This window comes from Aptenodytes forsteri, unplaced genomic scaffold, assembly GCF_000699145.1.
Source record: "Aptenodytes forsteri isolate BGI_AS27 unplaced genomic scaffold, ASM69914v1 Scaffold289, whole genome shotgun sequence".
Classification (NCBI taxonomy): domain Eukaryota; kingdom Metazoa; phylum Chordata; class Aves; order Sphenisciformes; family Spheniscidae; genus Aptenodytes; species Aptenodytes forsteri.
Genome location: NW_008795025.1, coordinates 614,700 through 631,050, shown reverse-complemented (window position 1 = coordinate 631,050; position 16,351 = coordinate 614,700). Strand labels below are relative to the sequence as shown.

Sequence of the window (16,351 nt, the reverse complement as noted above, 5' to 3'; positions counted from 1 at the left end):
CCCAAGAGCTCTCGAATCCACAATACCCTTTCAGAGACTTTTCTATCCCTTATCATTACTCCTAAAGACCTCTTAATTTCTTTACTATACAGTGCAATCATCTCTTCTGATGAGATGCTACTCATGTAGTAGCAAAACTTCTTCGTACCCTTGGACATTACTTCTTCACTATTTACCCCTTCAAGCATCACTGAGCAATTATTTCACCAACGGTTTCACCATAGGTTTTGCATAAAACCAGCAGCTTCATACAAACAGGCAGGCTTTTGGTTAACTAAAAAGCAGATCAGTGAAAAGGATGATTGAAAAAGAACAGGCCAGGAATTTTGGAAAACTGTATTCACAAAAACTGCCAACATGATTCATGGATTCTTTATAATTTCCAATGCAAAACCACGGCGACTAGGAGAGACAGTGTTGAAAAAGTGCATCTTATGGTCTCTGCTTTACACCCGAGCTTGACTAGCAAAGATGCACCAAACCTTCGAAAACAAGCCAGTCAGGTTGAATCTTCTGACTCCAAAAGTTTGGGTTTAAGTTGAGTCACGACTTTTTTTTGCATGTTTCAGAAATTCAGAGGTCAGGACAACAAAACACAGGCCTCAGATTTAACATACTGGTTTCCAATTTTGCTTGCAGGCATGTCCCTCTGAGGGACATGTGCCTTAGCTAACAGCCACAAAAACCATAGTCGAGTAGATGACAGTCTTCTTACAACCTCTTATGAATCAGTAACGAGGTCAGGTCCTTGCATTGTAATTATTTCACTTTTAGAAGTACCTCCGTCACTAAGAGGACAGTATACATGGCTGAAGATTCAAAGGCATTTTTGAAAATTACTTTTGCTGCCACTGCTATGAGACAACTTCTCATGTTTCCAGAACTGCTGGATACCAACCCACCAGCTCGAGGTGGGTGCTCAGCACCTCTAAAGCTAAGCTGAAAGTCTAAATGCCAACTGAAGTTCTAAAAATTACAATTTTTGCTTGGATGTATTAAAAATATCTGCTTAGTGTGCTTCAGAAGAACCTTCTGCAAGAAAAAAATGAAAGCATCAGATCTTACCTCATTCAAGAATGACTAGTACAGAGCAATACAAAGAAAGTCGGAAGAGATAATGCAGCCCTGGCTTCAAGATTGAGCAGATACCCTAGCGTGCTTTTTAAACTCTTAATTTCCTAGGGTTCCTCTAATTTGTAAAATACTGTATCTTGAAATTGAAAGAAAACATAGAATTATAGTAAAGAAACACATAAAATACAAAAATAAAACTGCTTCACTAGCCAGCACACTTTTTTTAAGTTACATAAAATAAAATAAAATAAAATAAAATAAAATAAAATAAAATAAAATAAAATAAAAGTTAATAAGATAAAATAAAATAAAATAAAATAAAATAAAATAAAATAAAATAAAATGTCTTTTAAATGCATTGGAACTACCTTTATTGCAAAACTCCTCTGGAAAACTCATTTTTTAAACATACACTCTTCTTTGCTTGTCTACTGTATATAAATTGCCTATCTTCTGGTTAACATATTATGCAGTCTGGAATAATTACACATCAGAGAGATGCCTAATAAGCTAATCTTTAAACTCTACAGTTCTAAAAAAAGATCCCAAGGCATGTTTTATGAATATAGAATGGCGTCAGCTGACAAATATATGGCACAGTCCATGTTATTGTGGTTGCAACCAAGAACCACATGAATCAATGTTATGGGCTTGTTTTTGCATTATTCAAGATGACAGGACTTCTGAAGGAAAGCAAGAGCGTGTTCTGTAATCATGAGAATCCACTATGAAGATAAAAGAAAATTAGCCACACAATATGGTAAAGAAAATACAGAATATAAGCAATACTGCATTTTATCAGCAGCGTGCACTTCACTGGAAGACTCCATAAGGTTTTAAAAATCAAACAGCTGCTACGAGAAGCAACAATGAATAGAAATACTCAGACTTACAACTAAAACTAACAGGGGACAGAATCGACAAAGAAATATTTTCAGTTACCATAACCATATTGTTTTAGACTTACATCAGACAAAAGCTATTTCAACAGGAAAACCTGTCTTAGCCAACAGCTGGAAAACTCATAGCCTTATTCTGGAAGGAAAGGAGACTTATTACTTTTTACAGATGTCTCCATTCCCATCATCCAAAAGAAGTTAAAACTATGAATAGAGAGATGGGCCCCATCTGAAATATGGCTTTCACATCCTCCTAAGGCTGCGCACACTCACATCTCTGGCATCGGTTCAGCCTACGCTAAGTATGTGTAACGGTCACAGAAACTCAACCTGACGTTTTGTATAGCATCTTCAAATTCAGCTTTAAATTTATTTTTGGTTCAGTCTCTCAGAAAATCGTGTCCTTTCTCATGTGTCCTTTCCAAGAGCACACCCCCCCCCCCCGCCACTATCAGAGGGGCTGGATTTTATTTTTAAAAATTGCTCTTTTGCAGACAATAAAAACCCAGCCAGTGTTCACCTACACTGTTCAGCCCCAACACCCTGGCTGTCACAGCACCCTCCAAGGCAAGTCTGATTTCAGTTTATACTCACAAAATAACACCTGCCAATGCCAAGTGTAACGGAAAGAGCACAGCAACTTTTCAGTTGACCACGCTTCCTGCTGCCTAAATATTTAAGGCACGCTAAAGAAAAACCATGTAGCAAGATTAATAACTAACAAACCACAAGCTCTTGCTCAAAATTACCACGCAGTATTTTATACTCTTACCAACACATTGTTTTTGTATGTTTGTTTACATTGGTAACTCCCTTGTATCTCAGTGTGGTACCAGCTTTAGACATCCCCATTCTGGTACAAGATGTGCTGAGCAGCTTCATGTTTTTTCCATGCATAAGGGAAGTTGGTGATAAATTCAGATGGGGGCCTTTCTTCTTCATTCACTTTGAACACAATTTCTTCCTCCAATAAATCCCAGTGCTGCTTCTCTCTGGGCTGCTTCAGTTTATGATTTGTCACCACTACTTGGCCACAGCTCCCATGGGATTATCACGAACACATCAAGCCCCAAATGCTCAATCTCCGAAGTCTTCTACAGAAGCTTCTTTTGTCACAGATCTCAGGTGTGTTTCACAGCAAATACAGCCTCAATTTTATTCCAGGCACTCTTCCTCCCCACTGCTTCCCTTGGGTTTGGTGGGACGTTGTTTGAAAGCAGCTTGCTGCTGGGCCCACCTGCTCTCAGCTAAAAAGCCATTGAACTCAAGAGTGGGAGGAAGGGATTGAAGCTCTGGCAGAGAACGGTGAACTACATACAACAACATGGAGGCATTTCTTCTGCAGCTTCTGAGGAAACCCCATAATGAGGACAATTGAACTGGCAAAGGAACTGCTGTGCTAATGCAATACCCACGGTCCCTCCAGTAGCACAGCAATTACATACCATGAAACCAAGCAAGCACGCTGCAGCCATTCCCTAAGGAAAGCATCCGCCGCATAATTAAAATACTTATCTCAAAAGGAATGAGAGAAGCAGGAGGCAAACCCGAATACTGGCCCAAAAAATGCAGTGTGGCTAATGTAGCAGACTGGTGAAGTATCATGCATCTAGAAGTAAGGTTAAATTAGGATTCAAGTTTTCAAGTTGCCTTGATTTTAACATCTGAAGAGAGAGGTGCTCAAATCCTGCATCAGTTCACATGGACACCGACATCCTTCCCCATTCCTTCAGTCTGTTGGTTTTGATCAACAGGCTGATGGAAGCAGCTATTAACATCATTTTCTACTTAGCACATGATTTGCTTCTATAGTTCAAAAAGTTTTTGAACTCCCTAGAGATCAATTTCTTCTATTAAATGCATTGTGATGGCTGAATCACGACTTTGGCATGGGCTTCAAATACCTTTCACATACAGGTCAGACTTAAATAACGCTCATGAAACTGGGAGCGATGCCTGTCCTGTGGCCTTTCACCAGTCTGCTCAAGACCTCTCTCCAAATTGTAATGTTTGATTTATACCGCAAGCGGAATAAATGGACAAGGAGGCTAACATAGCTTGCCATCCTGCTTTGGATAGAAAATGTCAGATTTTTGAGGTAAACAGATGATTTATTATGCTTCATATTTAAATAGATATACGTCCCTCCTTCACAGAGTGCACACTTGCATTAATGGGGTTGATTTCCCTGGATTAAACCCTCCTGTGCAGCACATATAGGTTTGTTTCACAGGATTTCTGACTGTTTATCTTTTTTTAAACCAAAAGATGCTGGAACAACCTTTGGCTCCCGTCTGGCAAGCCTCCTGTACAAGGTATAGGAAACTACACTAGGTAGGTGTGCACCCACCTACCACTCGCTTTGGTACATTTTAACACCGAGCAATGCATTGAAGGTCTGATCCATGAAATGCCAGAGACTGGTTTCTTTTGTGGGTTGTGTAAAACACAACTCCCCACGAACAATCCAGCAGCTGTGTTACTTTTGCATATAGGTTTTTCCAAGGGTTTACAGCTTCATTTCAGTGCGTCACCCCTTCCTCCACACACACCTGATCTGCTAATTCCAACCTGCACGGGAGGTGGACATGCCTTCAACATGCTTGCTGACGTTTACTACTTTCCTTTTGGTTTTTGGTCAGTGTTTGGGTTTGGAATAATTTTTTCAACATCACTGTAGGAAATGGCATAGTCTCAGTCTAAGCCCTTCCTTCTCTGTTAAAAATATGGCAGCGTATCAGAGCTGCGCTCTTAGCACAATTTCATTATATGATCATTTTGCCTTCTGCAAATGAGGGTCTTCACTGTGGGCCACAAGAGGGGTAAAGGAAACTCCAGCTGATTCCCTGTTTCTTGGCCATAGCTGGAAAGCCCATTGCAAATTATCAAGCTTGATAAAAACACTAACAAATAACTAAACAGCCATGATTACATTTTAAAAGCACATGAAAATCAAGAACTCACGTCTCCTCTGTATCTTTAATTCAGACAGTACCCTTTTCTATGTGCATTTGAAACACTTTTAAAGGGTGGTGGGACACTGGAACAGGTTGGCCAGAGAAGTCGTGGATGCCCCATCATCACAAGTGTTCAAGCTCAGGTTGGATGGGGCTTTGAGCAACCTGATCTAGTGAAAGATGTCCCTGCCTACGGCAGGGGGTTTGGAACTAGATGATCTTTGAAGGTCCCTTCCAACCCAAACCATTCTATGACTCTATGATCTTTTCTCCTCCAAAAGCACCATAAAAACCACCATCAACTTAGATCAGCTGACAATCTGGATGATTTTGGGGCTGCTCCTTGCAGACACAAATGCAATCCTGACATCTGGATACCTCCCTCCAGCCATGCCCACAAACCGTCACCAGCCTCAAACACTCCTTGTGTTAACAGTGTTGCTGCTGCTTCCCAGGCTGAGAGCAAAGACCAATGGAGCACAAGCAGCAGGAGTTAAAGCTACCTTTCTTTACAATCACATCTAAAAATACGGTCTTCTAATCAACCCAGTATGGTACCTACCCCATTTATTGTGAAGCTCTGAAAGTCTGTGGTGTGGTGAGCTGGAAACAGCAGGGACTTGATTTATATTTAAGGCAGGTAAATGCCACCCTGAAGAACTAGATCCTGTATCTGTGTCTGCTACAAAATGTAAAGCTGGACAAAACTTATGCCTCTTATGGGAGAAGCTCCCAGATAGCTCCTATCGCCTTCTTTTTCTGATTTACAGAAGTGCTGAGTGCCTGCAGTCACAACTGAGCACAGCTGGAGCCTGGCTGGAAATCTGGGGAGAACATTAAAATGGCCAATTCCCTGAAAAATTAAGCACTAGGTTTGTCAAACCCCAAATGAATAGCCATAACTCCTCATATGTGAAATAAAATACTGCCACCCATCACAGTATCTCAGTGGGAAGATCAGTGATTGATGTCTGCACGGCACTTTGTATCTTGGCAGGTGTACAGGAAATCTCAGAAGGGAAAAAAAACCCCAAACAACAAATCTGGGGCTTCCTAATGAATGAAGCCAATAGAAAAATATACCAAAAAGCTGCCTTTGCACCCTGGTCTCCCTCAAGCATCAGCAGTGAGTTCAGGGCTTCAGATCTGCGGACCTTTTCAGCTAACACAGTAAGCTTATATGGTAGAAAGTTGTGTTTGTTTTGTGGCATTGCCTTCGTCTACAGGGGTGAACAGCTGCTGGTAGCTGTGGGTTTCACAGTTATTTGCTAGACTGCACAGAGGGCAAACGTGGAAACAACGGGGTTTAGTTCAGCAGGTAAACACTGGCAGCGGTTAGAAACCCTTCCCACTCACCTCTGGTTTCCCTTATTCCAGCTCTATGGCCCCCAACCCCTTCCCTCCTCTTGCAGAGTACACCTGAGCTGCTCAACAGAACATCCAAAAAGAGGAAAAACATGTTTTCTTTTGCTTAATTCTCAAAAAAGAAAAAAAAAGCGCTCATCCATTTTAGCTGCAGTTTTCTCAAAAATGCAATTTGAGGCAGACACTCAGCCTGGAAACTTCAATCTGAACAGCTGAAGACTGGCAAAGCCTCATTTGCAACTGAAAACAGTGGAAAGTGTCTGGCAGACTAAATTACAGGCAATTATATTATTTTACAGAATACCCCTAAGAGCAAAAAAGCCTTTTTTTTTTTTCTTTCTCCTTTGCATAGACCCTGCCATTAAATCTTTGCCTGCGGATGATGAAAGCTTGCCTTTCCTCCAGTGTGACCGCTACAGTATGTGGAATATCAAGTGAAAATATGCAAGGATCCTCCGTATCACATTCAATAAAAGCAAGTCGGTCTTCAGACAACGTTCACTGAAGATATTTAACATCCCCAGTGCTGCTTCAAGAATCAGGTCTTCAGTTATCAACATCACGACAAAGCTCTGCAGAGAATCAGCACAAATAGCAACTGTGGTTTCATGCAGAGGAAGGAAAATATCACATAAAGCTTTAAAAATTGCTTCCTAAGATAACAGATGAGAGGGGCTGTGGAAGAGTGCTAGCTAATAGGACAGGGATGAGTGAGCTGGACACTGAGTGGTGGGACAGTGGTGGCATCTTTTGTAAATTTGAAGCAATGGTGCCTGTATATCTCTGAAAAGAGTAAGGAAAAGCTCCTTGGCAGGCAGCAAGTTTCCAGATATGGCACACGAAGACAATTTTTTTAGCTGGGATCCCAAGCACACAGAACTAAAAACCAGTAGTAAATCAAGGAAGGCATTACTCCAGCGAATGAGCCATCCCAGGCAGCAAGCAGGGGATCTTTAGAAACGGTATGCATGGACAGAGCTGGCTTTCGAGCTCCGCAAAACCTGTGGCTACCTTGACCTGGGGAACATAAACCTTCGTGGGAAATCCCAGATGTTTTTATAATATAAAGAAGCTGTAGACATTTTTCTCCTAAGGTTGGCTGTGAAAGTATTTAGCGATCACGAGTGCTTAAAGGTCCAGCTGGTCCCTAGCACGTATCATAGCCGTTAAATCTGCCTGGCTGGGACACATCAGCACGGTGCAGCTGGAACTGTTGCAGAGGCCTGACCCTGCACTGGGGATTGGCACAGGGTGCTTCTCCTAGTCTTGGCAATCCCCAGTCCCACGCCCTCGTTTCTCTGGACCTCTGCTTTAGCTTTGTGTGTTTTCCCTGCTTAAACAGTAAACAACCAGGAACAAGGATTGCCTTATGCTGTTTGTACCACGAACACTCTTTGTGAGGACCAACACGTCCCCCACACAACAACTAACGTGCAATTTAGGCATAGATGACCTTTTCTGCAAGTTGCCTGTTGCAATGTATGACAGCCGCGGTCAAAACGTGCATTGACCTTAGAAGCACAATACAGAATGAACCTGGAAAAAACAGCAGCATTTTTGGGGAGCTATGAACTGATTGTCTTACACTGTTACCAATGATCTCCTTACAAGTCCACTATCATTTGAAAAGGCATCACCGCTGCTGGTGTTGTCAGTGGAGAGTCCAAAAACGGGCCAGGCACTGATGTGGCTGGCTTTTCTTGGCATGCCGCCTAGCCAGAAACCATAATGGAGAGGATGCACCACGTTCACTGTTTAAGCAATGACACGTAGAAAAAACAACCTGAAGATCAGCTGACATGCTCACTTTGCATGAATCTCAAAAGCAGAATTTATTCTGAAGGATGGATCATGGCTCGCTCCTGGGAAGATATGTAAAGCAAAGCAGGTAGCAAGCCAGAAACCTCTGCTGCTATTTTCCATCCTGGAGTTATTGCATTGCTGAAGCCCATCACTGCAGCTACCCCAGCCCGTTGAGCAGCGTGGTGCCAGGCATGGTTTGAGGCAGTCCCGAAGGAGGGCATGCTGCTCCTAACTAATGGGTTGGCACAGCACCCTCCCCTCTGAGATCCTGGAGCGTGACCACGCACCTGCAACAGCCAACAGCAAACATCTACCAACCACCACGGTCACGCTCTGATGGCTGACGTGGCGCCTCCCCCTATTCATATCGGACCTGCTACACCTTCAGCAGAAAAATACCTGAGAGACGCTTGGCTGGTCTGGCACTGAACAGGGATTGCACGAAAACACTGAACATGTCGTCCACAACAAAAGCCTCCGTAGCATCTGCGTACTCCTTAGGAACCACGCTGCTCAGGGCAAGGCCGAAGAACAGGCTTAGAATCCAGATCATCACAAACAACATCAAAAAGTTACTATTAATAACTATTTTTGGATTAGAAAATTTATTTAGAAAATAAATTAACTATCCTATTCTTTATTTCACTTATTTCCTAGACAAATTTCAACCATACAAAAATAATCTACATATTTTTGAAAACTATACTGCTTTTAACTTTTTAATCATCTAACCAGAAGAACCCAAGAGTCAGCCTCACTTTTGTTTTCTACTTCCTGATATTGCTAGCTAAGACAACTACCTAGTTTTTTAAAAAAATATGCAATAACTAAATAATAGCTTTGGTAGCACTACAATGGCCTAATATATAGGCTTAAAGCTTTAGTACTATCCAAAGTGTAAGAGCAACTGTTCATGTCTGAGGTATTAACTAATATCTTATCATAGAAGCATGAAGATTAAAAGCTTATGATTTCAAAAATTAACACTTAATTAAACAAATGGAGAAACTAATTCATCAAAATCTTAGGTTATGCCTATCAAGTTAAGCTTTAGTATCAGCACCAAAATTTTTTTTTATATGTAAGACTAATAAAAAAATGCAGGATAAAGTTTTTAGAAAACCCAAACAGGCAAACCATTTCTTCACACAAGTCTGAGCCATTTCCACAAGCTTTAATCTTGTTTTTATGTAAGAGTTGGCCTCATTTCATCACTGTCCTTTAACTGCAAAAGCAACTAAAATGCTTGCATGCATGTTCAAAAACTTGAAGACATTTTAAATTGTTCTTTAAGTGTGAAGAGAACAGCATGTTTATTATATGCAAAGGAAAAAGCTGTAGAAAGAAATGCTGCTGTACTTTAAAAGCAGCCATGACCACATTGCTTATGAATATCATCCTTCCTGATCTAGACACTGGCTTTTCAGCTGCTACTGCCCAAAGGCATCAACAACAAAGCTCCTTTAATCATCTCAGAGCTTGCTTTTTCTCCCCTTAATATCAATAAAATTTCTATCAGATGCAAAGACTGTCTTATAATTTGTGGCCAAGCTGCACTAATTAAAGAACCTCCAATCTTCAAGATTTCGGAAAATATCAAGTACAAAAGAGCAGCAGACTCCACACTTACAGCGTGCCTCTCAATTACAGGTTTTTTGGCAAATGTGAGCATATTTCTCACTTTTTCTATTGAGAAGAAGCTCTTTCTGTTGACACCCGTGCTTCATTCAACATTGTACGTAGTTTCTTCTACACAGACAGCAGAAAAGCATGAAAAATGCCACGTGCCTTCCCCCACCACCCGACAGTTTCCCTTCACTCATACTACCCGAAAAAGACCTTCTTTCCCAGAAAGAAACCACCTTTCAGTTTTGAAACCCAGGCTCTGTAGCAAGCATTATCATCTTTAAGGTTAGTTCCTGTGCAAGCAATACAGTTTGCTTTGGTGTAAGGGAGCTTGAGATGATCCTGCTGAACGGGCAAGGAGCCTAACCTGGCTTCCCAGCTGCCTTGGCAGAAAAAGGAGCCATGCCACAAAAGGGATAACTGAGACTTCTGGGTTTATGAAAACCTCAAGTTATTTACAGAAGGTAAATAGGATGCGATCAGGGACAATCCTTGTACTGACAAACTGAAGAATAAAATCTTACCTCCCGCTTTGATTAGGGAAATTGTTGACCATGCCTGTTGCAAGACAACATGACTGTAAACTTCCAAAATTGCTAGCAGTACTTTTGAAAGAAGTTAATAAATGGGACTACATGAGCAATGGAAACTGACTAGAGAAGGTATCTCCTGCCTTATTCTCCCAAAGCTGAAATCTGGAAGTTACCAAGTACAGTAAACTCTCTTCAAGTTGGGTGGCAAATACCTTTCCCATCAATCATGTCCCTGGACACCTTTTGCTTGCCTTCAGTCTAAAGCTAAAATAAAGCGCCTGGCCCCCTGAATTAAAGAATGTAAGAACCACAGAGAAGCTGCTTCTCCGTTCCAACACAGACAGGCACTATTTATTAAAACTACGGGATGAAAATCTGCCACTGACTCCAACGGCAACAACCTCTCTGAGGACTAATGCTTCCTAGAAAGCAAGTAAAGCCAAAAGGATTTTTCTTCAAAATCACATTTCTTCAGGTCTTCAAGAACTTGGACACTTAGCAAGGTGGATATAATGAAGAACAGAAACTCATATCCATATTGAAATTTGAATTTCCTACCCATTTCACTTCATTTTTTCATTCCATGGGTATTTATGCCTATTTGGATTGGACTAGATACTACTTGTTAAGTGCTAACCCGCAATCATGAATTCTGGATTCAATATGTGTTTGTAAAAGAAAATATTACTCTGCCTCTTCCCTAGATTTTGGGAATTGCAGAAAAATCATATCAGCTTTTACCATAAACCTCAGAACGTGAAAATGAAAAGCACCCTCTAAGAGCTACGAAGTAGATGCTGGTAAGTCCAGAGAGACACCACACTCCTGCTCTGTATGATGCTACAGTGACGCTCACCTGCGGAAAACGAAAGAGAGAGGATTTCCAAAACACGGCAAGACGTAGCTTATAACAGGCCGAGAGAAAAGGCAGTAAATGCAGCCAGATTTTTTACAAAACTCTGTTATACTTGCAGTCGTACACCAAATTAAAACCAGAAGGATTACGCGACAGTTTAAAGCAGAAAATCCAATATCCAGTCTGAGTGCCTGTCCAAAAAAGGCCAACTTTTCCACAATTAATTCCAAGTTATTCTTCCATCCTCCAGCATCCCTGCTCATGGCTGGTGAAATTACCAGCGTTGGGTGCTTGAAATCTCTCCACCTCTCCCAATTTAAAAAAAATTGGTCCCAACAGACCATACGTGACAGAACAGAGCTTGGTCCCCTACTACTGCTGCTGCTGAGATTACAGAAATGGAAAATCATTAAGACCCCCAGGGCCATTTCTCCCTTCTCCCCGCTGTGAGATCTGCTTCCTTGATTGTTTCTTGTCTAATACTAGGGACCCAAAGCAAAAACTTTCTATCAGCAATCTTGAAACCTCTGGCACAGTCTCTCAGGGCATACTACTAAGTTGTTTTAACAGGCACTTTCACCTTTTTCCCCAATTTCATGATCGCACCCCGAGTCCATAACTCCCCACTACCGGCCTATACTGTTCCCTGTTGGGTGTAACACTCATTAAATATCATTAGACAAATCACGCAACGAACACCTCCCATCACAAGTTTAGCCCATGCCTCATCAAACTGAAAGCATGAATTTTTTTAATAAACTCTTTTCACACGACCAACTCCCAGTCTCCTAATTATTACTGTCATTTTTTAAACTCCATCTATTTCACTCGCATCCTGAATAATCCCCATGTAGTCCCACCAAAACCCTGCGAAGAAGGATTATCTCCTCCACAAGTCTTTCTTACTTTTTTAAGGGCTCAGTCCAAAACCTAGAGGAATTACTATAAAAATTTCTTTTCATTTCAGGGGGCTTTAAATAATTTTACTGCTTATAATGTGTGCATATTAAAAATATCTTAAGGATCTTAAATAAATGGAAAAAAATATTTTTCCATAGGTATGGTTAGAAAAACAAGCTTGTGCTACACAGTACAGAAGACACCTTTGAAACTGCTAAGGTTTCAAGACTAGTAACACTGCAGTGCATGTGGTCTGGCTTTCTGCCCTACTCCTCCTTGCTGGCACTGCATGGCCTCCTACTCTCCCCTAAATAACCTCCACCCCTCATCCATTCTTCTCCCAGCGGACAAAAGCTGTTCCCAGCGCTCGGAGTCCCTGCTGACTCTCATTTTTCTATTACTTTCCTATGACATTAATTTCCTTCAGGTAGGAGTAAGGAAAATCGAGTCTTGACTTTTTATTCACAATTTCATCCCATGATGATTATCAATTTTCATTAATTTCTACTTGAAAAAGACAAAAGATTTTGTGATGGCTTACAAAATGTAACTTCATGCTATATATATACACAGATTCTTAATGCAGAGGTTTTTTGAGTATAAAAATTGTTTTGCAAAACACTGCCATCCCCAAATAAGTCTTTAGGCAGCTTGTGAAGTACCTGTCCCTGATTCAAACTTTACAAGGATGATCCCTGCCCTTGCAATTTCAAACACAGCCTCACGTGTATTGTACTGCAAAGACCACTTGAAAAATTACACATTGGCATCATATATTCTCTTCTTAGGCATTATTTGCTGCAGGAAATGCACATTACCATGTCAATAACTATACTAGCTGACTTTCAGGTATGGCTCAAGATATTGCCCCACGTACAAGTATACATAGCTCTCAACGATTTGCAATTTGGCTGGTTCAATACTATCACTTCTTCCTTAAGAGCACAGAAGTTGAAGTAGGTTTAGGTGGAAATCACAGCCTTTGCACTCAGTAACTGAGACTCCGCATAGGATGCGTTCATGATTTTCTCCAGGATTCATTTCTCTGACTGGTCTGATAAGGCTCGCGCTTATTTACCCGCGGGGAACCGCACAGAGCAAAGCGTCTCCCAGGCTCCACCTGGGGGTGCCCGTGCTGAGGGCCATGTTCGCGCTGGTTTATATAGACACCTACAGGTATGTGTTTACATATTTTTTACGTAATTTTGCATATCACATAATTTTTGTCCTTGTTTTGTTCTCCTCTCATCCCTCAAACAATGTGAGCAAACAGACTTTTGGAAATTGGAAAACCTGTAGATTTGTACATATGTTGATAAAGAAAACGTACCAGTTTATTTCTGAAAACTCCATCCACCCCTTTAGCCCTCAATCCCTCATTTCCATTCGTTATATTGTGTTTTAGCTTAAATGTTGTCTAAATAAACTACAAGGCTTTGCAACACAGGGACACAGCTTCAGACAAATTAAATTATCATTATGGCAACAAGAAATTAAATTACACCATCATGACAACAATCACGCAGCAATGCTGCTACACATTCAAGCAGTCATGTTTAACTCTGCCCCAAGCAATTTTGGCTAACCTCCCCCTTGCAGGGAGCAGCTCAGAAGGCTGCAGAGCTGACATGCCACCCAAATAATTTTCTCTGCTGCAGGTTGAGGTTAGCATGGCAGGAACTAACTCAAAGGATGCCAGTGTTTAATGACAGCAAGCTTCTGCTGCAAAGGCAAGGAGAGGGGGGGCATGAGTCATTGCCAAACTATGCTAAGGGAGATGCAAAAATCTAGTGCCAAAACCAGGATGCATAAACTGCAAGTACAAATTTGTTTACCGAAACACTGGTTGGGAGGGAGCACTAGAGATGATCTAGACCAAACTCTCACTTGAAGCAATACTCAGGATTTCCTGTCTTGAGTCTACTGATATTTGGGCCAGTATGATGGATCATCCCAAAACGCGCAAAGTTTGGAGAATGTTGCTGGCTGCAGTCTCTGTATAAGATGTGCGAGGCAGCATCCTCAAGCCTGCTGTCTCACGACCTCCCTCACCAGTGCTGTCCCATTCAAGCACTATGGATTGACAGTTCTACTGACAAAAAGCAGGTAACTCCCTTCCCTTTTTACTAAAGACCCCCCTGCATCATCTCTGGAGGAAAAAAACTCCAAAACTCCTAGCCCCCCCAGTAAAACCCACCTAACCTTTACAAAGCCAGCTAAAAAATGTGCTGCTTTTTCAATCTACAGAACCAGCGATTCAGCCCGCTTCCTCTTCAAACGAGGAGAGCTCACCAGAGCACTTGCTCTGGAAATATGTCAGACCAAGACATATAAGACAGATAAGCAAGGTCTGAATCTTGCAGACTCTGGCCTCAACACAAGCAGTAGGTTTGGTGAGCTGGCTGGACTGCACGCTATTTCGATTCAAGATGCTCTTCCCAATTCCTTTTCCTTCTTGGAAGTACTAATTTATGGGCAGCCTCCATACAAAGTGCCTCATTAATTACTTTTCAAAGCAAGAGTTTAGAGTGGGGGATCCTCACTTACAGCAAGAACAGCAGACTTAAGCCGGGGGATAAGCACAACGTTTTAATGTCTTTTTTCACAATTATTTTGCTTTATCACTTGCCCCTGCAAAGATGTGGCAAACTAGAGATGCGTTTGAAGAGCCGCTCAGCTCTCACCAAGGCAAAAGCACCCTCCCTTTGAGTGGCAGGGAAGTCTCAGATACATATATCCAGTCCAGTTTCACACGTGTCTGAACAGATATGGATTTCCCAACCCTCTGACATGAGTTCCCCGTTCTAATTCTAGATGATGTCCAGGGCAAAGACCTGCACAATTTCCTCTTGCACAGCTGTGAAGAAGCTAGTAAGCTCCCTGAATCTACTTTTTTTTTTTTTTCCGCAGTAATTGTCCATCAGCCTTTTCAGGCACTCACAACTGCCCCACTCAGTCAGTGACGAGAAAACTTGAAACGCTGAACTGTGGAAGTGCAATTTTGGCTGCAGCATGGGGATGAGTGTAAATAAAAAAAGAAATCCATGGGGATTGCACCCTCGTGGGTCTGATGGGACCTGAAACCACCCTCAGTGGGGCAGGAGAAAATGACAATACTGAGGGGACATAGAAAAATCTCCACATGAGGCCTGCAGTTTTGCCGATCGCTTTTTGGGTGAAAGCCATTTAATATTTGGACATCCTTCCCACTGTGGGAATCTCTTGAAAGATCCACTGTGACTTCAAAAGAGCCCTAACAGAGGAGCAGTTCAACATTTGCACTCCCTCTACACCACAAAAAAATCCCAAAGCAACAGAATAAAAGGCTCGAGCTGCGGGCACCACCCAGGAGTCACCCTATGGTCTGAATCATCAGTGCTGAGTTTGATCTCCCAGTCCACAGCAGCGAGAACTCTTGCAGGCTTCAGATGCATAATACGTAATATACTGGAATAGGGCTTCCTTTTCACATGCAAACTTTTATTTCGCTTGTAAATCTTGAGCCTCAAAATTTGCTCTGTAAATACTTTACCTGCTACCTTTCTGATAAGGAGCATAGGTGGACAGGCAAGAGCAAGATGTATTTCATCTTTTAACTACTCAAACAACAAAAATACTCCCCAAAATACAGAATTACGCTCTTTTCCTTCATAGTTTAATAGTAATATGCATAAATTTAAAGCAATTTTTTTTGTTTTCTTTCTCCTAACATTTTAATGGGATACAAAATTGTTCTTACATAAGTTTGAATAGTTTACCTAAATACCCACCTAGCAGTTTTTCCACTGCGTTCAACGGGCTTTGCAGAAAAATCAGGCCATACGGTCTTGATCCGATCTACCTTGGTTAAATCCAGTGCCTTAAAAGTTGCAGCTGCCGGTGCTGGGGAACTGGGACCCTACTGTCACACGGACAGTTTCACGTCGCATCTCTCCACACTCTTTAAAAGTTTTTACCGCCTCCTCCTAGGCATGTTATAACTCACTCATCGGGAATGTTGAAAGCATCGCCGTTCAAAAACCCGCCTGCTCGATACTCCATCGGACACCGTCCCTCTCCAAGCCAGCCCAGCCATGTGCCCAAACCCCGCTGATCCCACCGGCTCCCCAGCCCTGCCCGGTGCCTGGGGCTCCCGGCTGGCCGCTGCACCGCGCCCGGCCCCGGCCCCGCTCGGGACCCCGCCGGGCCGCGGGGGCTCGGGATTTCCTCCCCTCGCGCCCCGGGTGCTTTTCGGCGAGCTTTCCCAACCAGAAAGCGCAACCGCAGATGCAAACGCGTTTTTCCCCGGCCGGCGCTCTCAGAAAAAGTCTCGGGAGGCAGCCGGCCGCTTCGCCTCCC

At 42.2% G+C, this 16,351-nt stretch overlaps 1 protein-coding gene across 1 annotated transcript in view; it reads right to left on the bottom strand.

Annotated features, from left to right (window-relative positions):
* The window catches only part of FAM129A (family with sequence similarity 129 member A), a 66,422-nt gene extending 53,263 nt beyond the window's left edge, over nucleotides 1-13,159 (bottom strand). The window contains exons 1-2 of the mRNA XM_019471138.1: nucleotides 13,092-13,159; nucleotides 8,498-8,634 (exon numbers count right to left, since the gene is read on the bottom strand). Coding sequence (XP_019326683.1) covers nucleotides 8,498-8,634; nucleotides 13,092-13,159 — 205 coding nt within the window. The remainder of the gene's footprint in view (nucleotides 1-8,497; nucleotides 8,635-13,091) is intronic.
* Nucleotides 13,160-16,351: the final 3,192 nt, after the last annotated feature.